The sequence below is a fragment of the Haliaeetus leucocephalus genome, unplaced genomic scaffold, assembly GCF_000737465.1.
Source record: "Haliaeetus leucocephalus isolate CR32 unplaced genomic scaffold, Haliaeetus_leucocephalus-4.0 Scaffold135, whole genome shotgun sequence".
NCBI lineage: Eukaryota > Metazoa > Chordata > Aves > Accipitriformes > Accipitridae > Haliaeetus > Haliaeetus leucocephalus.
In genome coordinates, this window is record NW_010972571.1 from 298202 (window position 1) to 324120 (window position 25919).

Genomic DNA, 25919 nt, shown 5'->3' on the forward strand with positions numbered 1-25919 from the left:
TTTTAGCTTCTGTATAAATATGACACCTTATTAATTGCATCTTAAGAGCCTAATAGGTTATGTATAGATGTCTTAGGCATCCAGGCTGGCTCTGCATTTTAGTACTCAATACTAGAGCAGCAGCCAGGTGCATTACAAACACAAGCTTCCCTAAGCTGGGTGCAGGTGAAGGCAAAACTTAACCTGGGAGACCTAATTCTGATAGTTTGTACAGGAATAACATCAGCTGCTGAGTTACTGTAACCAGATATGCCCATATGAGGCCAGTACAGCAAGGTCAAGAACCAGGACTTACCTTCCTGCTCCCTCAAAACTGGGATTTCAACTCTACCATCTTTGTGTGAATTAGCAAGAAGAGAAAAATGCAAGTCAGCTTTGCTGCAAGCCTAGTCCTGAGCAATAGAGGAAAAAACCAGATTGCTTTCAATGACAATATGGCAGTTAGCCTGATGAAGTTAATCTTTGCTTTAATTGGTTGCCCAACATACATATTTAAACATTCTGTACTAAGTTAGCCAGCATGCACACAGTAATTGGACCAGTCAGTGACTTTCTCCTTTCACTATATACATACACAAACAGGAACACCACGAGATTGGACAAAGGAAAGCAATTTGTTAACCAGATACAGCTAGCAAGTAACATTTTTTTCCTCTAGAAATGTTTTTCCTGCAAATTCACAAGTGTGAAGACTTTCTTTCAAGGCTTGAAGAACTTTGCAGTCTTCCAGTGAAAAGGGTAACAATAGCCACCATAGCTGAAATGAGATAAAATTTGTTTAAAATCCATTCCAAGCAAGGGCGAAATCGGAAAAAAAAAAAAAATTGCCTGCAATGTAGCATAGGGAAAAGGGACTTTGGAGAAGAACCAAGCAGATGCACTGAGGTAGAAAGGTGGCTTTGGACCCAATTCTGAACACCCTTAGCTTAGTCTAAAAGATACCTGGTACCAGAAACTCAGTATTTAAAGAATTATAAAGTGTTTGCTTACTTTATTTGAAGAACTTTAGTTCTGTGTCAACACAGTCATAGAAAAGATCCACTACTTCAGCAGGATCCAGAACCTCTGTACGAGTAAGGATATCTTCCATTGCTTCTAAGCCTTGTTTTTCAAGGTCTAACATAATCCTCATCAGTTTCTGGCCTTTATCCTAAAGGCATGAAACAACCAAACTCAATTAACCAGCAAACAGGCTCGTTAAAGCATTTTACTGTTCTCTTCTCTTATGGAGATCTTTTCAAGTATTTTTAAAGTACAAACTATTTCTGTAATAAGTTTTTTTGATGGTCAAAAGCTGAAAGGAACCGTGCTGGACACTTCACGCATTAAGAAAAATAACCAAGAAGGAGTTGGCTAGGTTTAAAACAGAGAAGGAAGATGGAGTGAAAGATGGATAGAGGAAAATGGTATAAGGCTTGAACACATGATAAAGAGGTAAAGCAACTTCTTAAGCCTGTAAACCCACAGACAGAACTATATGAGAAGACTAGAAGCACAAGGATTGTACAGATCATGGTATGTACATGTGTATCCCTCAGATCATTACCTGCAAGATGATGATTAGATCTGAAATGATGTGTAATGTAACAGGGTCAAGACTCCAGATCCCAGGCTTTGTGTGCCATTCTGACTTGCTGCTCTTTGTGTTTCTGGGCAGGAACGTCACTTCTGAAGAAGTGTCATTTTGTTCTATCCAGATGTTATTTAAGTCTACTTTTTCTTTTTTTTTTTAAATGGGGAAGTACTATTTGTTTTGCTTGCAGTTTTCAAAATTGAATTCCAGAAAATAAGGCATTTAGAATAAGTGATGGTTCTGAGCTTTCCAGGATTTATACCAGCCTTTGTGCAGAAAGAGTAGAGCACCTAAGCTATGGTTTAGGCTCTCAAGGTAGGCAGTTTTTATAGGTCTTTCCTAAATCAGCATCTCACATAATGCTATGGGAGCTAGCTGCACATTGAGTCAATGTTACCACAGAGGCCACAGATTTTAAATTGAACCATTCTAAGGGATTAAAAACCACATCTAGCCAAAACTGCATTTAAATGGTGTTTGTATTAGCAGAGGTTACCGTGGTTCCTTTAATGACTAATAGAGAAGCCTGAATGCTGTTACGATCTTAGCAAGACTCTGACCTATGCAAATATGCACAGAGGAAAATTGCAGAAAAGCAAGTCCTCTGTGGAAGTTCAACATGACTATATAGGTCTTCCACAAATTGCCTGAAATATCAATACCAGCATGACTGGCATGCCCTGGTGATCTCTCGCTCTGTTTTACTTCCTTATAACCAGTTATCCAGTTTACTGCTGTAGCTGTAATTGCAAATACCAAAGAACAGTTATCGAACTACTTGCACTATGACAACAAAAGTTCTATCTCAATCAGTTGGAAAAGCTGTACAGAATAATCCCCTTCCTGCCTTTATTTTTTCTGAAATTTATTCCCATAAGAGATTTTCAACACTTTAGGATTTTACACTGGAAGGTTTTCAACCCTCAGGTACCTGTTGTATGGCACTGGAAAGTATCCTTTCTTCTCACATGGCATTTTCAGTTAATTCTTACAAATCAACAGAAATGCATTAAATTGAGACATGCAAAACTGCCACATGCAAATTATTGCTTCAGGAAAAAAAAACCTCAAACTATGTCATTCTTAATCCAGCGTGTAATTTAAATTACAACATACCTGCCATCATTCTGTCATATAATTCTGATACCATGTTGCACTAGCATCCAGTGTTCAGTAATCACTTTAAAAGACCATATACACAATGGGGACTGAACAATATAATCACCTTGTCAGTTTGACTTTTCACTTTGTAAAAGTAAGGGAACAGAGCAACACACTCAGGATAACAAAAAAAAAACCCCACACAACCCTACGCAGAATAGTTTGTCCTTCAGAGGGCATCATTATTCAAGCTAAACTTGCAAGGATTCTAAGAATATTCAGAGAATGTTTTTCAGTGAATGACTTCGAAGTAAATGATGGAGTCAGGAATCTACCTTTAATTCTTTAATTCCAGGTCCGAGAGCTCTTACCTGATCATTCTCAAGGAGAGATTGGGCCCATTCATGTGCCTTGTACAATTCATGCCTGCGATCAGGTTTCTCCTGGAATCGAGGTATCTTTTTAGCAGGATCATCATTGCCAAAAGAAGGAGACTGTACTTTTGGTACTAATTTTACATCATCAACAAAAATAAAGGGTTTAAATACGGACCTGAAAGAAATGAGAATTACTGCTTGCAGTAATAAGAGAGATTTTATATATGTTATTGATATGTTCACCAGGCTATTTTAAAACAACAGGTACAGAACAGCATAAGTAATTCATCTACACTAGGCACAGACTAGGTTAGAAAGTTGGTACTGGTCACAAGCAAAATAAGTCTCTGAGCTTTAAAAGAATTGGGTTTGTCTCAATTACTGTAAAACTTTATTACCCCTTTTTATGTATAGGCTTCTTTGGTCTCCTTCATGCCAGTTCTGCCACTTCTTTAGAAAAGTAGCACTGTATTTTCCTCTCCAAGTTTTTTTTAAACAAATCTCAGCATTCAGCCTCACATCAGTTTTTCTCCTCTGTTCACACTGCCATCTCTCCTTCTCCTCCCAGATTTAATTTCCATTAAATCACACGCACTTGTGTGGAGCAGGGAAGATTACATACCTTGCTCAGTATCAGAGGATTTGGCATATACCCAGCAGCACTTTAGAATTTTATGTCAAGGCGGGGAAAAAAGACATAGCTACCAATATTGTGACACTTCTCAAACAACTTCAGCGCTGAGTTTGGATCTAAACTTCAGAGACGGACAGACAACAAAACCATAGCAATCCAGGATCTTAATTCCCGAGAATGTGAGAGAAGGTATTGCAAGTGCATAGAGAAACTGCCTGCCTTCCCTTTAGATAGACAACAAAACAGCAACCTGCATTCTGCCGTAAAGAAGCTGCCAGAAGTGCAAGACTTCTGCAAAATATGATTAATAACCACTGCCTGCATACAGTCAGCAGGTTCATTGCTACTACCCCTTTCATCACTGTCATGAAGCCTTGCTGACTAAGAGTTTGTGACTCACTAGCTGCACTTAAAATAATGCTTTTTTAATGCATTAGAGTGTAAAATAAAGCAAGAAAGGCCTCTAAACAGTGTATTTTTACAGCTAGACTCTCCACCTTCAAAAAGGATAGAAATCCCACCAAAACAATTTGAAGCCTTGCTCCTTTTTATCTCAATGTATTTGCATCAAATAAAAAAAAATTTTGGTAAGCAAGCTCAAACTTCATACTTAACCCTGAAAGTTTGAGTTGCATAATGCAAGGTGGGTGGAAAGTCCCTTTGGCATGGAGGACTTCTGTAACCCTTGGTAGAACCTAATGCTTACTACCACTCTTTTTGTAGGAATGACTGTCAGCTGTTCAAGGGCACCATTTTCTTCTCCCCATAACCTCTTTACCTCAATGCAAGTGGCAGATCTCCTGAATAGCTGCAAGTTGTTTAGTTTAATATCTATGAATCCCAGGTGGATTCTGTTTAAAACACAAGATAATTCATTCGTTCTTTGATGATCTGGCCCATGAGTTCCCTTACTGCTTTCAACTAGAAAGGACATCATTTAAACCAACTGGAAATTGTCTCTCCAGTAAAAAAAAATACTTGCGATACCTGGGAGTTGCAGATGTTTTGCTCTGTTAACATTTTGATGTCAAACAAGGCTACCTGTACTACACACCCCCTCTTTGCTATTTAGACACATTATTTGTTTCAGTTTTGCACCCACTTGTTCAAGAGAAGTGACTAAAATGGTCCACAACCTCATCATCTCAACAAGAACTCAGTGGAAAGCAAATACGCTGGAGTAGTAGTTCCTGGGTCCTCCCTAAACTGCTTTTAGTCTAGAAGCTCTGAATTTAGGCAAAGTTCCAGAACCGGCCTTTCAGCCCAGTGGTGTCCTTTAGAAGTGCAGCAAGATGCAGTTCAGTAACACAGGACTGTCAGATTGCACACCAACTACTGATTCCATTTCTGGTTAGAACATGCTCTTGAAGCATGTTCCAATTCATGTAGCAGGGTTTGTTTACTATCTTTCAAGGCATCATCTGCTCTGCACCCAGGAAACCCCAATGCTGTGGCTTACCTTGAAGGGTCTGGCGTGCCAGTGAAGTAATGAACACAGGGAAAACTAGGGTCCTGAGGCAGAACAGACACTATGCTAGCTGTAGTAAGGAAAGATTCAGAGTCCACACAGACACCACTATCCTTGTCACGCAGGACATCAATCATAGCTTGTGCAGAAACGTCACCTATATGAAGGCAGAAAAAAATTCCTGAGCATTCAATGGCTTGGACCCCAGGTAAGGATTTTAGGCTGAGTGGGCTTTGGCCTAATATGACCAGTGACACTCGACATAGGCATGTTACAAATCCCAGTTAATAGTTTCTACTTAAACAATGTAAACCAGAATGAACTTGCCTTGCTAGTAAAAGAGAACAGTAAGAAGCATTAATTAGGCATTACAATTGCTAGGTAGCAAGAAATGTCATTAAGAAGATCTTTTTCAGGAAAAAGTCCATCATGTCTTTAATATTGCTTTAGCAATCACTGTGAACAGACTACTTAGATAAAACACCCATTTCCCTCTAAGAAGCTACCTCTACCCAAGCCCGGGCAGAATGGGAATGCCCTGATGTCCCACTTCTCACCTATTTCCATTAGCGCTCAGTCAAAATTTTGAAACATCATCTCGCATTCACAGGGTGTTACAGCAGCAGACCTAGACACTGAGATTTTTCTCCAAACCACTGTCTGCAAGAATCCCCTGTTCTCATTCTATCTCCTGCTTGTGTCTTATCACAGCTTTCTCCCCACGGCACCTCCGTATTTTCTTGCATTACCCCTTTGGCAGGTAGGGCTTCTTCCCCAGCAACTTCTCAAATCCTGCACTGACTTCACCCTTTTGTGCACAGGTGCCTCAATACACCAGGAGACATGGAATGACCCAGCAGTCTGCAAGATTTGCAGCCATAGCCATCCGGCTGGTGGGGCCCTGAGACTTTTTAGTGCTATAATCTGGGTTTATTAAGATGTTTTACCTATGGTCCTTCACAATTACTGCATCTGCCTCTCAAACACAAACCACACTCCATGTAATTCTATAGCCTTAGCAGGAACTCTGCATTGCAACAAATATTTCACCACTACACTCTTCTTGACATTTGCCAACATGTGAAAATGCTAACAATCTAGTAAATTCTCATCTGTAGTAAAGGGCTTTTTATAAAAAGATAATTTGTACTGTTTTTCACACATGAAAGAGCAGATACACGTCAGCCATGCACTGCTGCAGGCTGGTCATTTCAGAGCTATTTTGGCCAGCTGCAGAGAACTTACATCGTTAATAAATTTTGGTCTGGAAAGAAACCCTTCCTTTGACTGAAAGCAATTGGCACATTGTCCATTCTGGTTGACAATGAAAAAGGGACTTCAGTTTGCAACTGGCTAACATTGCTTTTCCTTCAGCTATGATCTTGATTCCTTCCCCAAAAGCAAACCTTCCAATACGTAGAATCCATTGAGCTCAAACGTTCATATGTGAGGCATATTTTATTTAATACTATAATTTTAGTATTAAGTAGGGCCACTATTATCATACCAAAGCACAAATGTAGTGGCACATCATGCACATCAGAACAACAGTGAAGAAAGTTATTTTATAATAGCAGTCCTGTTTTAAAACCTTAAACTTGAGCGGGACATTAAGAGCTTCATCCTAAATTATGGCAAGTTTAGGAGCTGTCATCAGTTCTGGTCTTCCTTTCCACACGGTTCACATGTAGAGGTATTCTCCTTAGTCACGTGTAGTTCTGGACAGAATACCTAAAAGGAGGCAGCAGTGACTAAAATTCCTGCTGCACACACAGAAAAGATGGTTTAACACTTACCACCTTGCTTTTCTAGGCTCTCCCTGCCAGAACAGCAGGCTAAATGGTCATCAGAAAGAGAGAACACTTCAGAAAAATTGAAGTCTGAGTCTCCATTCCACCAGCCTTGACTTCTCACATAATTCCTTAGTTCAGGATGCTCAGCATCAATTTTTGTAGTTAATGAAAGCTGATTGCAAATGCATTTCACCCCCTCTGTAGAAAGAGCCACATATTAAGAGAGAGCATTAATACAGTTTTTGTGGGAGAAGCTGGAAGGGCAATGTAATTTCAATTAGGAAACAAACCATTGGTTAGGATGTACAGTTGGCATGACTGCATAACTACACATACACAGAATTACCAGTCACTGCAGGCTGCAGAGCTCAATTCTCTGTGCCCTACTTAGGTATTTACAGTGCCTTGTGATTAATAGTGCTATTTGGTCAGAATACCAGTTTCACAATCCATACCTCGTACATTCTGACCATGAAGTAACAGTGGTCTGCAAATGCTAAACTGCCTAATCTTTTCTCCAATGGTGCATTCCACTGCTACAACAAGGCTTGAGGTCTGACTTGATTTCAAAATATATTTCAGCAAAGCTGCATTTAGTTTAATGACCCTTCTTTGCCCCTCAAAACTGAAAATTTAATTTGAAAATGTTTTTAAATGCTTACCAATTGCTTTAAGCTTCCCAATTGCAAAACAATTTTATTATAAGCAGCAAGATAGGCTTAAATTAAATTTCATTTTTAATCTTAAATTTTAAAATGGCATGAAATAAAAAGAAAGTGTAAGTAATCTTCAAAGAATATTAAAGGGTTTTTTAATTTGCTTTTCTCAAAAATACTGCAGTGCTTATATCCATATACCTACAGCATGACTAACAGTGGCTGCTGCAGATACTCCTCAGAGAGAATAAAGCAAATGTGTTGGAAGCCTAGGGAAAAAGCTGATAAAGTAAATCTGTAAACTAAAATAAAACCAGATTCTGGAATTTGGCACAAACTTTTTCTTAAACAGAAACTAAAGCAGTATTTGTGAAAGTTATTAATACTGCCTTCCACAAAAGTAAGCTTGCTTTTGTAATGCCTCATGCATGCAATTTAAATGAGTAACAACTTATAGTAGGAAGTTCTGTGCATCAGTCTGTAAAAAAGCCACTGTCATTCAGTTCTGACTTATACTAGGCCACTGACAGTTTGTTCTGATTCACACTTTCAAACAGCATACCTTTCAGGGAATTTTCTTGACTTGAGTGATAGGAATATTTGTGTTCATATCAAGCTAGGCAAGCCACTCCTTAAGAGCTCTTTAAATATTACATTTAGTAACTTGCTGTCATGGTTTAACCTCAGCCAGCAACTAAGGACTAAGCTGCTCACTCACTCCTCCCCACCCAGTGGGATGGGGAGAAGAATTAGAAAAAAAAGGTAAAACTTGTGGGTTGAGATAAGAACAATTTTATAACTGAAGTAAAATAAAATATAATACTAACAATAATAATAAAAAATATAATAATAATAGTAGTAATGAAAAGGAATATAGCAAACAAAAAAAAAGAGAAAAAAACCCAAAACAAACACATATAACCAGCAAGACAAGTGATGCACAATGCAATCAATGCAATTGCTCACTGATGCCTGAGCACCGATCCACGCCTCCCGGCCAATTCCCCCCAGTTTATACACTGAGCATGACATTCTACAGTATGGAATATCCTTCTGGCTAGCTCAGGTCAGCTGTCCTGGCCCTGCTCTCTCTCAGCTTCTTCTATACCTGCTTGCTGGCAGAGCACGGGAAACTGAAAAATCCTTAACTAAGGAAAGTATACAAGTATACAGGTGCTACTTAGCAACAACTAAACATCAGTATGTTATCAACATTATTCTCAACGCTAAATCCAAAATACACTGTACCAGCTACTAAGAAGAAAATTAACTCTATCCCAGCCAAAACCAGGACACTTACATAAAATAGTATTTCATGGTTTGATGCCCCTCAAAAAATGAAAATTTATCAAGCAAATAAATTTTTCCACTCAGACTGAAGAACAGTAATAGGAAGGATTTTACAGTGTTTATCCTTAAATTACTGTCAAAGAGTCACTTGATAAACATTCACTATAAGCTTTACAGAACTGCAGCAGTAATACTAGAAACAGAACAATTCTGAGGACAGAGTCAGGAAAATAAATGCCTTCACACTGGGGAATGACACATTTTCCCTGTTTTAGCAGCATTTATGCATTCATTTGAAAGCTTAAGAGGCACGCTTATGGTTGCAAAAAAGAACCACCTGAACAAAGTATGAAATACAGAGTTCTTACATAGCCAGCAGCCTTTCCTCCTGGCAGCCTCAGCAGGCTGCAGGAGATGGAAACTACTCTATCTGCGGCTCACAGGGACCTCCTGAAGAGAAATGCTCTGGTAAAAATCAGAACAGACCTGCAGTATCATTTCAAAAAGCTGCAAGCAGAAGATGAAGGCAACAGTTTATTTGCTGGGAAGAAGGACATGAAGGTTATGTATTGCTGATGCAGCTAAAACGGCTAAGTAAAAACCACTGTTCTTCAAGTATCAGCCAGGTAGGTCAACAGAAGGCAGCAGGCTGTCGCTGCATAACCCTAGGAACCTCAGGAACCAGCTGCTTTCCAGAATTTGGATTTTATCAGGACAGCATTATCAGTCTTCCCTCCTCAATGTTTGGTATCTGTTTTGTGCTAGAAGACTTCCTCCACCTTGTAGGTATCCTTAAAACGCAAGCTTTGCTTGGGAAGACGTCATGGCTGCTAAGGTAAGCTGATTCATACTTGATGGCATGAACTCACAACAGGCCATCAGACATTACACAGCCTGGTGTTATTTCATTGCTTTGGTATTTTTAACAGAGTTAAACCTCCCTCCTCCCCCTATCTACTATCGTCTACCTTTCAGTGTGTATTGACTTTGTGTGGCAAGGTTTTGGTAACAGGGGGCATTACAGGGGTGGCTTCTGTAAGAAGCTGTTGGAAGCTTCCGCTGTGTTTGAGAGAGCCCATACCAGCCGGCTCTAAGACGGACCCGCCGCCAGCCAAGGCTGAGCCAATCAGTGATAGTGGTAACGCCTCTGGGATAACATTTTTAAGAAGGGAAAAAAGCTGTGACAGACGGCAAATGGCAGCCGGAGAGAGGAGTGAGAACTTGTAAGAGAAACAACCCTGCAGACACCAAGGTCAGTGAAGGAGGGGGAGGAGATGCTCCAGGCGCCAGAGCAGAGATTCCCCTGCAGCCCATGGGGAAGACCACGGTGAGGCAGGCTGTCCTCCTGCAGTCCAGGGAGGTCTACGGTGGAGCAGATATCCACCTGCAGCCCGTGGAGGACCCCACGCTGGAGCAGGTGGGTGCCCGAAGGAGGCTGTGACCCCGTGGGAACCCCGCGCTGGAGCAGGCTCCTGGCAGGACCTGCGGATCTGTGCAGAGGAGCCCACGGAGCAGGTTTTCTGGCAGGACTTGTGACCCCGTGGGGGACACACGCTGGAGCAGTGTGCTCCTGAAGGACTGCACGCCGTGGAAAGGACCCATGCTGGAGCAGTTTGTGAAGAACTGCAGCCCATGGGAAGAACCCACGTTGGAGAAGTTCATGGAGGACTGTCTCCCGTGGGAGGGACCCCACGCTGGAGCAGAGGAAGAGTGTGAGGAGTCCTGCCCCTGAGGAGGATGAAGCGGCAGAAAATAACATGTGATGAATTGACCGTAAACCCCATTCTCCATCCCCCTGTGCCGCTGGGGGGGGCTCGTAGAGAATCTGGGAGTGAAGTTGTGCCCAGGAAGAAGGGAGGGGTGGAGGGAAGGTGTTCTGAGATTTGGGTTTATTTCTCATTACCCTACTCTGGTTGATTTGTAATAAATTAAGTTAATTTTTCCCAGGCTGAGTCTGTTTTGCCCATGACGGTAATTGGTGAGTGATCTCTCTTGTCCTTATCTCGACCCACAAGCTCTTTGTTATATTTTCTCTCCTCTGTCCAGCTGAGGAGGTGGAGTGATAGAACGGCTTTGGTGGGTACCTGGCGTCCAGCCAGGGTCAACCCACCACACAGTGAGGGGGAAATGAAAAGATAATTGAATGGATCTGTCATAGCTCAAAGCGAGGATGATAAAAATCCTCTTACATTAGCTGAATTTTTAATTTGTTCAAATGTGAGTAAATTTTAAAAAGCTCTACTCTTTTGAAAATAAAAATCCCTTCAAAACTAAAAACAACAACCGAGAATAAATTAAATACACGCCTTAGACAATTGTATTATATAAAGGCAGCACATATTTGCTGGCAAAGTTTTAAATAAGTTCAGCCACTAAGCCAATGAAATCTGGAAGTTAGTTTGGCAGCTCTGGCTTCACACATACAGAAAAAGAAACCACCTACAAGTTTAAAGAGCAGAAAAGTATTGTTCTGCAGTATCAAATAAGAAATGGGGATATGAGGGGATTATATCTATCACAGTAAAGCAACCAGCATAAGCCCATTCAATTTACCACCTAACACAAGCCCTTTTCTCAAAGCTATCAATGCTTAGCCTTCCCTCTTAATGTTTTAGATTTGTGAGTAACAATTTGGGCATTAATGCCATTAGAAAGACACTTGACACATTCCAAACAGTCAATAAATCTGGAAAAATACAACACTTACCAAAGATAAAAATTTAAGCATGATGATTATTACATAGCTTATGTATACAGGTAACAATGTCCAGCTTCAGAGAAAATGCTAAGTTACATCAGCCAACGCAAATCAACATTTAAAAAAATAATAGTACAAATATAGAAGGTTAAAATCAATGATTTAATCAAACACTTACATAAATTAGTCACTTATTTAAACTCAGTGACTTTAAGACCAATTCTTCCAAGGCAATTCTTTACAGCTATTTATAATACAAGAGGTTTAGCTGTGAGTCATAAACTGACCTGTGATTTTTTCTGCTGCCCAGTACTTTCCAGAAGTCTCCAGTATCCAGGCTTCATTTCTGTCCACAATCAGAAATGCACTTTGGAAAGTATGGCATGAACTCCCATCTTCATAATAATTTCCACCTTGTCCATACTCTTCCAACAAAGCAACTATTACATCCAATGCTTCTTTAGCTGTTGCACCTCTTTCTAGGCCAAGTCTGTAAGAAAAGGATAAAACAGAGATTCAGACAGACGTGTAACAGTGAGGCCTCCTTAAGTTATTCATCTTAAACATCAGCACTGATCTGGTTTTAAAATACCGAAGTGTCAGGTATGCCTAGCGTAAGAATTCTTGCTTTAATGGGTTACTAGAATTACAGGATGAGATATAAATTATTTAATTTGTTTCAAGTCTTTATTGTCTACACTGGCTCTTTATTCTAAAGCCTATCATAGCTGTTTTTTAGTTTTTTTAAAAAAGAGTCCAATTACCTGCCAATAGCCTCATCTGCACTCTAAACATGCAATGCTGTATTTATCTCCTCCCCTCAGGCAGAATAAATTTGAAGGACAATTTGCAAAGGTCTTTTTAAAGTAACAGCTGTATGCAAGTTTGCTTTTCTGTACAGAAGAGTGGGAAATTGCAAATTAATATTACCAGAGATCAAAAAAGGGAAGGAGTACTCAGTATTACAATCTCTCTACAACCTCTCTTTCTCAATGTTCCAACATTTAATTGGCCATGGAAGCTAGATATATGTTATCCTTTGATGCATACTGCATGATGTAGACAGAAGCATTTGTGCACAGTCATGCTTCAGTGTTCCTGCTGAGGCTTCCCCCCCAAAAAAGTTTAACAATTAAACACCAGATACGGCTTTTGTCTGAACTAAGAGTAACCATATGTCTAAAAGAACATGATTTTTAAAGGAAGTTTGAGCAAAGCAAGGGTATTTTAGGGAAAAGTAAACTGAGGCATGAGAATAGGTTTTACAAAGCTATAGGGAATGACCGTATCCTGCCTTTAATAAATGGGATTAAATAATCCCTTGAGATAATTTACAGCCCTAACTAAGTCAACAACAAAGGCAGTAACCAGAAGAGTCCAAATCAGACCTGCAGATGATTCCACTGCTTCCAAAATGCAATTACTGGTAATGAAGAAATGCAGTATTTCCCAAAAAAAGTATACCCATGCCTCCAACCTTTGGGAGTTACCTGGATCAGTCCAAAATTTCTCTTTATTGGTTATGTCACCTTAGTATTTTCCTCTGTGTTTATCTTTCTCTAATAGCTCTATGGACAAAGCCATTTTGACTGACAAATAGTTCCAAGAAATTCACCTTTTTAAGTACTATGCTAGCCCTTTCCATTTCCCTGGAAATCACATGACAAGAAAACACTACTCTCTTTCCTAAAAATCACAGTACACAAATCATGTCCTGATAACTTGAATACAAATTTGTTGATCTAAATATTTTTCAACCTGATCTCTGCACTAGGCCTGCTTTGTTAAATAGTTGGCCACTATTAGCCTTATTTTAGGTTGAGTTATTGAAAGCAGTGTTTCTGTCTCTTTCAGCAGCATCTATTTATCACTTAGTGACAAAGGAGAGCCAACTAGAATTTTAGGTCCTAACTTACAGTGACAATTTCTCCCCCATCACCATCTTATTTTGCATTTATAGTCTTTCCCTCTTGTCTTGTTTTTCTTATTAGCTGAAACTTGTTTTGTATTGTTGTCTCCATTTTTAGTCCCTATGCATTTATGTTATTCCTTCATTCTTTTCATTACTGGTACAATTGCTTTTTCAGAGCAATACAGAGATGCCAGTCTTAACACATACCACAGATATAATTTAAAAGCTAGTCCAAAAACATATCTTATTTATTCCCTAAGAACAACTCCAAGAGCTGTCACTGCCACAGGTAAATGAATGGGCTGACAACTACCCTAGTGACCATATAAATCAGTAGATTCAGTGATAATCTGGTTCCCTTCTCCCCAGTTTATGACTGAAAGCATTGGTTTATAATTAGATAAAAACCAGCCAAAGAGACGTAACATCACACTAAAACTTTTAATAATGTCTCCCTGAAATTTTCCTTCTGAGATGGTTATAGTTCAGCTTTCTCTGTCAAAAGTACATCAGAGATTCAGGCTGAAGAACCATTTTTTACATAATTTTTTTGCAAATGGCTCCAATGTTACATTTACTTCCACTTAACAAAGGCCTGGGCTCTGCTTTTGTTTGGGTGCTCCTATGTGTCAGTCACAAGGGACAGCAAAAAAACAAAGAAAACAAAAAACCCACCCTACACAACAACCACCCAGCTAATCTCCACAAAACTGTAAGTCTTGCCAGTTATCTCGGCATCAGTGCACTGGGTAACTGCAGCATAACCCTTCCACTAACACACTTCAGAGTACCCTTCAAGGCAAGCTGGAAAAAAAGTTTTAAGTAATTTCACTCCCAGGTGAGAGCTTGAATTATTCACTAAGAAAATTTCAGACTTAGTACAATCCACTGTCTCAGTACCTCCAATATGCTATCACAGCATATTATGACCTTGTTGAAACAACATTATCTTAAGCTTTTCAACTTCACATATCAGTTACAGATGCAGACTTTCCAAATGAAGTATCTAACATACATGTTGATGACATTCTACTTTATTCAGTTTTTATGTCTCTAAGGAAAGAAATTAGTAAACAAATTAACACCATTTTAAAGAGCATTCTTGACTCCTTGCCAAGATTGGCATCTCTGTGTGGCTCTGAAAAAGCGATTGCACCAGTGATGAAAAGAACAAAGAAATAATACAAACACATAGGGATTAAAAATTAAGACGATGCAAAAATAAGGGTGTATTTTACAGGTTTCTTCATATATACCTTTTGTATGATAGTGTTGTCCTGCTCTAACTGTATCAGCATAAGTGAAACTGTACACCATCTCTTCATATGAATGTACTTGCCTACATAAACAGGTGCTTTATAGAGGCAACTGTGCCTCAAAAAACTCCGAAACTGCAGCCACACTAGGAAGAATATCTGAAGAAAATCCTGATAAGCTAACCAATGCAGCAATACTGGTGCAGCTTTCAAAGAACAGGTTTTGAATAAATCCCTAGAACAAAAAAGAAGCATTTCTTAAGAATTTGTGCTGGAACCTGTTTTCTCTCAATCTTTCTGTCTGTTGTGACTAGGTTCATGTTCTCCATTTAGACGAATTGTGATGGGGACAAGCCGGCATGGAGTAGGACCAACTTCTACCCTTCAAGTAAATTGCACAAACTTTAATAATTTCTTAAGAAACATTCATATGTTCTGACATGCTGTGATACACTATCAAGCTACAAATCTGTAGATATCTGTCTGTCCTGGTTTCAGCTGGGATAGAGTTAACTGTCTTTCTAGTAGCTGGTACAGTGCTATGTTTTGAGTTCAGTATGCGAAGAATGTTGATAACACTGATGTTTTCAGTTGTTGCTAAGTAGTGTTTAGACTATAGTCAAGGATTTTTCAGCTTCTCATGCCCAGCCAGCGAGAAAGCTGGAAGGGCACAAGAAGGTGGCACAGGACACAGCCAGGGCACCTGACCCAAACTGGCCAACAGTGTATTCCATACCATGGGACGTCCCACCTAGTTTAGGAACTGGGAAGTCTGAGTGGGGAAATCGCCGCTCAGGGACTAGCTGGGTGTTGGTCGGCGGGTGGTGAGCAATTGCACTGCGCATCATTTGTACATTACAATCCTTTTATTACTACTGTTGTCATTTTATTAGTGTTATCATTATTAGTTTCTTCTTTTCTGTTCTATTAAACTGTTCTATCTCAACCCACGAGTTTTGCTTCTTTTCCCGATTTTCTCCCCCATCCCACTGGGTGGGGGGGGAGTGAGTGAGCAGGTACATGGTGCTTAATTGCTGGCTGGGGTTAAACCACAACACTGTCTTAATCCTCCAATACAGCAGTATACTAGGTAACACAGTTTTCAATCATCAAGCCAGCAGCCAGTTACTAAACAAGCTAAAAACTTTGTGAAATACATCTTTACTGATGCCCATCATGATCTTTAGTGACAAAAAAAAAGCTTTGTCTATGATGTTGCAGGATAAATTTTCAATTTCCTATTTCAACAACAAAACATGGTGACTTCGTAATTATACTATGCTGCTGAAAGATGCCTCTGGCCTGTTGAATGCCATGTGCTCTCACAACACCCACCTACAGCCTTTGCCCACGTTGGCTGGATTTTAAATGCTAACTGAAAAGTGACAATTCCAGATGAGTTCAAAGAGAGAGGAAGTCTCCCCTACAGAAAAAGAATAATCACTTTAAGAGAATGTAGAAGCAAACTTCTAGAGGAGCCTGAATATTCAAGCCAAATTTGATTCTACTACCTGGATGGTGTTCCTGGGTTGACAAGTCTTATGCCTGCTCTGAAGAACATGTTTCAGAGTATAAACTTCTTAGTTTCTTTTACAAGCCGCTAGTCATACAAGCACACACAGAGTGTCATCCTTCAGCTAAGATCTGACACTGATGCAGAAGTCCAACATATACATAGGTATGAGAAAAATTTGGCTAGCAGAGATGTGCATTTCTTAATTTGGCTTAAAATGCCTCAATTTATTTTTATTCCAATAAATCCTGGGTGATAGAATTAGTCTGTTCTGCAGATGGGTAAAAAGAGGCAGAGCTGGTGCCAGCTGCATCATTGCAGCCTGTATGACTGATTTCGTACTTGATGGCTCTTTATTCTATGAGGTGATCCAAAACAGATAAGCTTAATGCAACTGGCCAAGTCTTCACAGTAAGAGGAAGAATCACTTTGGCTGGAACAAGAGGCAGATGGTAGTCTGCAACACATCTCTAGTTCTCCTTGCCTGAAGCACTCTCTGCATTCAAGCTACAGACAAATTCTTCTACAGATAAGAAAGAAGGAAGAGAGGGAGGCTAATATCTACAGGTGATGATCACTCATAGTTTATGGCCAGTTTCTCCTTATTTTGGTATCTCCTGATTTGCTAGTGTGTAAATCTAGAGCTGCTGGATGACATATATATTTGAATGTTAAACAGTATTTTGAGACTGCCACAACTGTGACAAAAATGAGCAGAACTCTGCATCTAAACCAATGGTTTCTAAAAGTTTCAAAAGTATGGTAGTAGGAAGGAAAAAATAAAGGTGGAGCTTGGAAAGTCACCTAACATATCCCTTTTCTTGACGAAAGCTTGTCCTACATTTTCTTAAAAGAGCCCTAGAGTCTATTCAGTCTCCCTTGATGCAATGAAACTCACTAGTCCTCCTAGGTATAGCTTCCCCACAGATTCCTTCAGTAATACAGTATTTAGAGACAACACCAGAAGAGAAACATAACCCCAAATCCCTCATGATTTTTCTAATTGGTCAGAGTCTATAGACCTCAGATCATATTTCCCATTTCCACTGCATTCTATCCAACTGGCTTGTATTCCTCTTCATTATGGCAGCTGGAACCAGATACTGTATTTCTGCAGAGACATCATTAGAGAACATTTACAATTACATTTTCAGGCAGCTATACACCTAACAACAATTTCTTCTAATTCCTGCTTCCCAGCTTGCTTAGGAGAATACCTTCTAAGGTTTTAATGCCATCTTAAAAGCCAAGGTATCTATTTCCTATCCACTCTCCATAAAATTTGTTAACTTATTACAGGAGTAAAGTAGAATGGTTTGACAGGATTTTTCTTGACTAACAGTATTGCACATTTATCAACTCCTTGATATTTAAGTGGGTTTTTTCCCCTTCAGGAACTGAGGTTAAGCTGGTCTATAACCACAACTCTCTTTAACTCTATTAAGTATAGCCACAACTTTTAACCTTTTCCAGTCATCCAGAACCGGTCCCATCTTTCACAAGTTCTCAACTAAAAAATAAGAATCCCCCTGAAATTGGTTCAGCCTGCTCATTAAGCATCCTAGGGCAAATTCCAGCAGGACCACTGGATCTAACATTGATTCACTTAAATAAGCAGTTATTGTCCTGTTCCATCTTTAACTAAATTGAGTCCATTTGCTCCTTTTCTCTTTGTAATAAGTTTGCACCATTTTCTCTTGTTCTTTCATTTTCAGCTTTCTTCCCCCACCCAACACTCCTTTAAATTCTCTTCACTACAAAATCAGCATGCAGGCTGAGACTTACAGTGCAGCACAAGCCTTTTAGGCAGACAGCCTTCAATGAACAGACTTACAGGAGTTTGTTTGCCAGCATTTAAATAAGGGCAACGGTTTGCATTGGAATGCATGGGCTGAAATGAGGCATAGTAGTTTGTTTATGCCTACAGTTGGCTATAAGCCCAGGATAAGCTTTTTAGGTCAGAGTAGGATGTTGTAAAGTAGGGGAGAATGCAGGACACACCAGCAATCTGACATTACAAATTAGTTAGCAGTTCCTTACTAACAATGTGATCATTTCTCTTATCCTGTCAGAATAACCACTGCTAGAATGTAGGGTAGGTAGACAAGGTAGGGTTAGTGAACCCGCATTCGACTGGTACATACCTGGTAGCCAAATCCAGATTCCAAGTGTTAACTCAGCTGTGTCTGCAGCTCTGCCTAGATAGGTCTCCTGCCTATATTGTTTTAAAATCTCCTAATGCCACCACCACAAAGCTGTTACCTGGTATCATCATCTAAACCTTTGTTGTTTGAAAGGCTGGTCACAGCTCAGCAAGCCACCTACCTGACAAGATCCATTCCAAGCAAGGCTTCAGATTCAGAAGCTGGTTCTCTGGTCACGATGGCTTCATTAGCTACACAGACTCCATGCTCGTTAGCTCCCATTTCTGCCCCCCAAAGCCAGGAGGGCCTGCTCAGCACAACAGCATGAGTCTTCGGCACCTGCTCAATCTCAATATACGTGCACTGCAGAGAGAGCAGGAAGAGAAAAAGCAAAACAATTGCATGCACTTTATCTAATGATGTGACTGAAGTAACACAAGACTTCAATGTACAGACAGGATGCACGTTATTTAAAAAAAGTCCATGTTTTGTGTATGAGCGGGGAATTTTTTTTAAACAACTTTTAACTGTCATGCTTTAACCTTTACAACCTTACATTGCAAAAGTCTGGGAAAATGCATCTCTCTTGATAGTTGCAGGCTTCAAAGAGTCAAGCAGTACCCAAGTGCTAGAATAAGTGGAAAGCAGCAGTAGACAGACTGTACTGTTACAGTAAAGAAACACAGATCATGTTTGTACATAGTAACAACATCGAACCATTCTACCATTTCAGCTAAGCACAATCTCCAGTACTTTATTAAGTAATAGTGTAACAATGGTAACTGAACAAAGTACATTAGAAGGCTTCCCTCTCTCCCTTGCTGCCCCTCCTGCAGCTGCCCCCAGGACTGAGACTGCTCATAGAAAGATTTAAAAAACAAACAAACAAACAAAACAAAAACAAAAAAACCCACAAGACTTGAAAAGATTCAGTGGAATGCTTTGATAAACAGTCACAGGAAATAAAACACAGGCATTGTTTTTTGCTTAAAACTGATGTTTCTGCTATTTTAAATGGTCTACTGTAATCAGAAGTCTGTGGATGTATTCTGACAAGTCAAAAATACAAAGGAAGGCTGCAGAGAAGTCATTGAAACTGCAAGGAACAAAGAAACTATATGTTATCTTTCAAATATATTTACTTTTCCCTTGCTCTAGGACTTAAAAACAAGCACTGTTTTCCCAGACAGCATGGCAGAGAGCTTGATCCATCATTAGATCATTGGCTTGTACAAGCCACAGGAACAGGCTTTACATTTTTCTACTGAGGTCACATTAAGTTCTTCAAGGACCAAACTCCACAGACTTTTCTTTTGAGGAAACTGAAACTGTCTGTGGTATTTATGAGACAGTTCTCAGTGTCCAGCATTCCTGTCATAACATCTTCCTTGCAGGAAGTAATCTGCAACATTTTTCTGGAGGAACGTTTGGTCAGACATATCAAAGTGAGCAGGACGAGCAGAATGGACTTGTGGACTGAAAGTTGTTTGCCATGAAAACGCATGCTGTGTCTATATTAAAACCTAAAGCCAAAGGAATCAGTCCCAGATTATTAGCAGATTAGATTATTATTTTTTTCTAACCTGTCTTTCCCCCTCTAAGCATTACACAGCATGATCATCTTCAGCCTCCAGTCTTGAGCAATGATTTTTACAGTAATAGTCTAGCATGCAATTAAAACATATAACAGACCATCTTTGATAAGAAACACCATTTTTAAAGCCCTTCACTCTGACCATGCAAGAAGAACACAAGAAATGAGCTTACGACCTTCATTAGAAATTGTGTGCAAGCAAGTCAAACTCCCATCTTTCTATAAAACAAGGCAAATTATAGGTGAAATAAGAGGATGATTTCTCATGCAAGATACATGATTAAAAAAAAGGGGGAGGTATGGGGAACTTTTTCATTCTAAGGAATTAAAAATAGAGTAGGGACATGCTTCCTCTTTCCTTTCTGCTGTGTGCTTAATTTTTATTTTTTGCTTAGGCAATAAGACCCTGGCAGGGACCTATCTGCTGTATTTGTTGAAGAAAATCCCTAATATTTGACTGAGCTGTTTGAACAAATTGCTTATATAGTAATACACTACAATTTTGTAGAGGCAGATTCCTCATCTACTGAAGTGCAACAACATCTGGCACCGGCCAAAAGCTAAGATCTGAGTAATAGAAACACTTTATACGGTTCACCCTTTGTTTCATTTTCTAAACAAACCATGCCAGAGCTGCTATTTCTTATCAAGACTCCCCCTTCTCCATTTGACCTGTCAGCAAGCAAATCTCATTTTTGACATTCTGTGTGAATTTTTTTCACAGCTTTAGCTCAGTGCTGTTTGGATAAGCACTTAATGCATGCATGTGAGTGAACACACAATAACTGCATTTCCTGGATGTGCAAAGGAGGAGCTGCAGCTGCAGGAAAAGGGGTTGGGCCAAGCACCTTCCCACATTACATGTGAAGACATGACCCAAGCAGCTATCAGGAGACAAGTCTGCAGCCAGACTGACATCAACCCCTGCACAGCACAAGTCTTGGCTCCCTACATCTCATAGGTGGTCAGCTAGCTGGAGCCATCCTGCAGAGCCATCCAGGACATGAACCTTCTCAACTCTGCAGCAGAAAGCAAAAAGCTAGATGCAGTGTGGAGGAGACTTCAGCACTCCATAAACCCCCACTTGCACAGCATTCTCGGGCTGAATAGCCCTATTATACAAGCTTGCTTACACTGACACTTTGATTTTCTAGAAGGAAAAACGATGAAAACACTCTGAAAAGCAATAGGCTAAAAAAATGCTGAACGTCTTTTCTCTGCAAAACATATTCTGGCTATCCTTGCTACCAAATGCTTATTACTTGAAGCCTCATCCCAAAATCAAGCATTTCCAAAGCTGCTATTCATTATAAAGATTTTATTGTCAATGGTAGCAGTCGAGAAAGGGGAAAGAGAAAATTGTTTGCTCCTACTTGAAGGATGCAGAGCATTCTGAAAAAAGTGCTTTTGTGCTTTGTAACTATGTAATCAGAGGCCAGAAAACATTCAGAGGTGTCTCTGCACACCTCAGAATACAGCTGTCGCCTTCTATATTGCTTCTTTACATTCCCTAACAGAATGGCAAGTGAACATGGACCATATTTTCATGTTGTTATTTTCAGCTTCCATAGAATAACTTATGTACATAGACAATGTTCAAGCTTTATTTATATAAATTGCCTTCGAAGACCTAAATAACAGAAAATCATTCCAATCTGATAGTAGCTGACAGGCCTTGTAAAACTACCATTGACTCAATTCTTGTTCAACAGTCCTTTGCCATGGTTATTGACACTGAAAAAACCTTGATGAGATTTTACCTTCTCATTAGAATTATTTACTCCAGTAAGCAGAAAAGTAGGCACTCAATAGGACTGATGCATTAAGGGAGGCATTTGGCTCATATTTGTTAATAATAGGTATGAGCTGCTCAAAAAACTAGGGTCCAGTTGTGACAATAGATTATTAATTTTTAATGTAAACCTCCCACTCTTCATAACTCCACCCCCCACCCTTAAAATAACATCAGAAAACACTGTTCCAGATAAAAGAATACCTTCATGCAGGAAACAGAGGAACTGGGCTATCCACCTGTAGCCAAGACACATCCATTTTAAAGGTAGGTCAACTAAACCCAATCACTGGATTTGCAGCACACCAAACCACTGCTACCTATTCCACAGAAATCAGAACATATGCTTATAACAGCTCAGACATGGAAGGAAATAGTGGGGGAAAGACAACAGTATCCACCAAAAAACCTCACTGGCCACTAGATCTCTAGAAAAGGGAGCTCAGATGACAAGATTTCAAAAGCAAGCACAAACCACAACCTCCCTGTCCCCTCTTCTACACCCTACCAATCTGGCAAATCCCTCCAGCACAACAGCATAGCAGCCTGTTCTACCGAGAACTGTGCCAAACTAGGCAATGACAAATAAAATAGACATAAGGTACTGCTGTGATTCTGCTTGCTACCAACCCTGTCTTTAAAATTCCTGAAGCATCCAGCCTCAGCATTTCCCAACACTAACATTTTTCTTTGAGTATGAATGCTAAAAACAGAAGAATACTGATACATTTGGTGGCAAAGGCTGTGAGTGAGTGGTGTCAGGCTCCATTGATTTGCTAGAACTCCAGCCCTGAAAGCAGCATAACTGGCATCATGCCCTGTGACAGTAAATTCCTATCAGGAAATATAAAAGTAAAGAACAGAGACTTCACATACAAGAGATGCAGCCAATAACTTTAAAGAGAATTGAGCAGGCTGGAAACTAATGATGTTTCTTTTATTTCACTTATGGTATCAAGAAAAGAATCTTACCAAGGCAGTTCTAATATAGTACAAGGCACAAATGTACCTCCCACCCTAGCTAGGGCATGCAGATATGTTGGAGGTATTCCAAAAACAGACATGACAGTCATAAGCACAAGAGATTTCTTCTTTCATTAATGAAAAGAAACTATTGTGCAGCTTCTACTGTACTCGGGCTGCAGAAGCCTGATTTCTAGCCCCATCAGTCAGGTCATTATGAAATATCAATGAAATCACATTGCCTTCAGCCCTGGATAACAAAGGCAATAGTCAAGGAATGTTTTAGAAAGAAATGATCTTTGAAGAAGGGCCGTAAGACTCTAGATTACACAAAGAGATTCCCCCACACCACCTTCTCATCAGATCCAGGCTCTAACTTGGCATTAACCTTTTCTTAACTCCTTCAAGCACTGCTGTACCATAGCATGTATTTGAAAATAGGCAAAATATCTGTACTATTGCAGTAACTCAAGAAGTTGCACCACAGCTGCTTTTAACCCCTTCCAAAAGGGGGATGGCAAAAATGTGATGAGGCAGTCTCACAGACTGCTGCCTCTGTGGCCATCTAGACATCAAGACTGGCAGCCTGGTTGGAACTGCCTAGAGAGGTGATTCCACAGGTGACATGGGCTACCTGGGCCTTCCCATCATGGTGAAGTGGGGGACTGGAAAGCTAGAACATGGTTGTTCAAGAAAGCCCCGCAGACTATCTCCTGTGGACGTGCGTGATAGAATTTGTTTTACAGAGAATTCTTTTGCTGCTTATTTACAGGAACAAACACAATAGAGCTCAAAGGAGTGGGAATAACCATCCTCTGAAAACACAAATATGCAAGCAGTAGCATGCAATACAGAAGATGTGGCTAGCTGATGCTGTTACCACTGATTGCCTATGCACCAAGCAGCACTAAGTATACAGTGAAAGACACCTGGATGACTTCACAACACCCATTAAGCTCAGCCGTGAGATCTTCTCCTAGCAGCACAACTGCTGTGCTGCAATGGAGGGGACAGCCATGCACCGGGATAAACCTAGCCTGGGTGCATCTCAAGTAGTCAGGCCTAGTTCTTAGCAGTCACATAGTCAAACCAGAATGGTTAACAAAATCTCTCCAGTGGCAGGATGAATCCTCAGGTAGCTAGCTTTCAAAAACATACATTACTTGTATCCTCACGTGGTAGCCAGATATAAACAACAGCAGCATTTACTAAGTGCACAAATACAGACCAAAACCAATTTCTGCCACAGTAGAGTGCCCCTTCCTTCTTCATATTAAGAACAGGTTTTTCCTTTTTATGAAGGCCCTAGTACACTTTACATAAGCTTCTGTGTTTGTGTATTGTTCCTAGCTGTTTCTATTCGTTGCAACCAGTAACTGTAAAATTTGAATCTGTATGCCTCTGATCGCCAGCAATGTCTTTTACCTTGAAGACTAAGGATGATAGATTTTATTCTAGAAAAGAATTAGAGAAGCTAGAAAAAGCCAAACAGTTCCCTTGTCAAAAAGCAGAACTGCATACCTTCTGACCTACTCCAACATACTTTATGAAGCCACCAAGGAGCCTCAGGCATGTAAGCCACAGTATGGAAATGTGCTCAACAAAATGAAATATAAAAATCTTTAAACAAATAAAATACCACAAAGTGCAGCAAGGTACCCAAGGCTGAGAACACTCCTCTGGAGACACTATATGTCAGAGCTGATTTAGCAGTCAAGAATTTAATTCTTGTTTTTTAAGTTACAAATCTAGCAGTCTCCTGGGTGATGAGCAAAAGTAAAACTGAAATAGGGACGAAGCTTATTAATTTAATTTTTTTAAAACAGTAAGAAACAGATTTCAAAGAAGCCATAAAAAGCCCACAGAGATATCCTTGGAACTCTCAGATATCCTAGGACTGATTTCTTTGCTTGGCCACTTTGAAATACCTGCTCACACATCTGTTTTGCCACAAGTAAACAGTTTGGGTCAAGACAGGATGGTTGGCAGTTTTTTGCCCCACACAATTCCAGCACTCTCCCTTCTCTTCCTTTCTGTTCCAATTTAAAAAAAAAAAAATTACAGAGATTAAGAAAAAAAATAGTTCAAGCTAACCAGTTTTGCTTTGATAGCAGAAGGGAGCAAAGAAGCAGCACTCCTACAGTAAAAACAGAGGCTTTGAGAGGGCAGAAACATCCAAAGGATTATGGCTTCTACCTCTGAACTTCTGCCAGCTCATGCATTGTGTTACAAGGCAAAGTCAAACACATTAGTTTAAAGGCCAGTGGCCTGCAATGGAGCAGAACAGAGAAAAAGCTCACATTAGCCAAGCAATAGACTCTGCTGTAGGCAGCAACCACTTTCTCTGTTTTATTAGTTGCTGTCTGCCTGCATAGGGCCTCTCCTCTATCTCTGTGCGAAGTCTAAAGGTTAGCTTAAACAAGGTGGCTTGAGGTAAGCCGTCTGACTGCAGGCTGCTTACAGAGCCAATTATCAGGTCTCAGCTGAGGCAAGAAAAAGCAAGTTCCTAAACTATCTCTGAATTGTAAGCTTTTAGATTACAACCTTTTTTATCTACATAGAGTAAATTAAAAGCTTCATCATGGGTACAAACACTGCTGTGTTTCATCAAGGTTTCCTGCAAGTCAGCATCTACCCATTGAGGCATCATAGTGGGGGTGCCCAGGTTCAAGTTCACAGCTGCAGTAACGTGACTAAGTGTGGCACTGTCAATCTAATCTGGAGGTTTCCCAAAGAGCAAATTCTCAGTAGATTCAGCTGCTGCTTGGCTTCTGTTACTGGACTCTGAACATCCTACCCCAAGATGTAATGCAGATAACACAAACAGCTGGCAAAAGAGGGAATCAAAGTATACCAGAACTAAACTATGGCACTGGCATGATGCCTGGTGATTATGTTACAAATACCAGAATTAAGATACCTACAGGAAATACAAAGCCAACTTTAACACAGTCAAAGTCTACTTTCCAAGCTTTATATCTATCTTACAACACCAGACAGAGACCCCTCAGTTAGCTTCAGGTGAGGTTTTATGTTTGCAGTGCTCAGATGAATGCACAGCAAAAAAATCTTACTGCTTCTCTGAAAACTCAGAGAAAGGGGAGGTAGGAAGGTAGCCTTAAAAAAGCAAAAAAAACCCAAAAAACCAAACTATT

General features: G+C 40.0%; 1 protein-coding gene across 1 annotated transcript in view; it reads right to left on the minus strand.

Moving 5' to 3' along the window:
- Positions 1–444: 444 nt before the first annotated feature.
- SCRN1 (secernin 1) overlaps positions 445–25919 on the minus strand; it is a 30293-nt gene continuing 4818 nt past the window's right edge. The window contains exons 2-8 of the mRNA XM_010585867.1: positions 18597–18778; positions 11878–12080; positions 6950–7144; positions 5145–5310; positions 3046–3226; positions 991–1150; positions 445–757 (exon numbers count right to left, since the gene is read on the minus strand). Of these exons, the coding sequence (XP_010584169.1) occupies positions 992–1150; positions 3046–3226; positions 5145–5310; positions 6950–7144; positions 11878–12080; positions 18597–18778 (1086 nt within the window). The 3' untranslated portion in view covers positions 445–757; position 991. The remainder of the gene's footprint in view (positions 758–990; positions 1151–3045; positions 3227–5144; positions 5311–6949; positions 7145–11877; positions 12081–18596; positions 18779–25919) is intronic.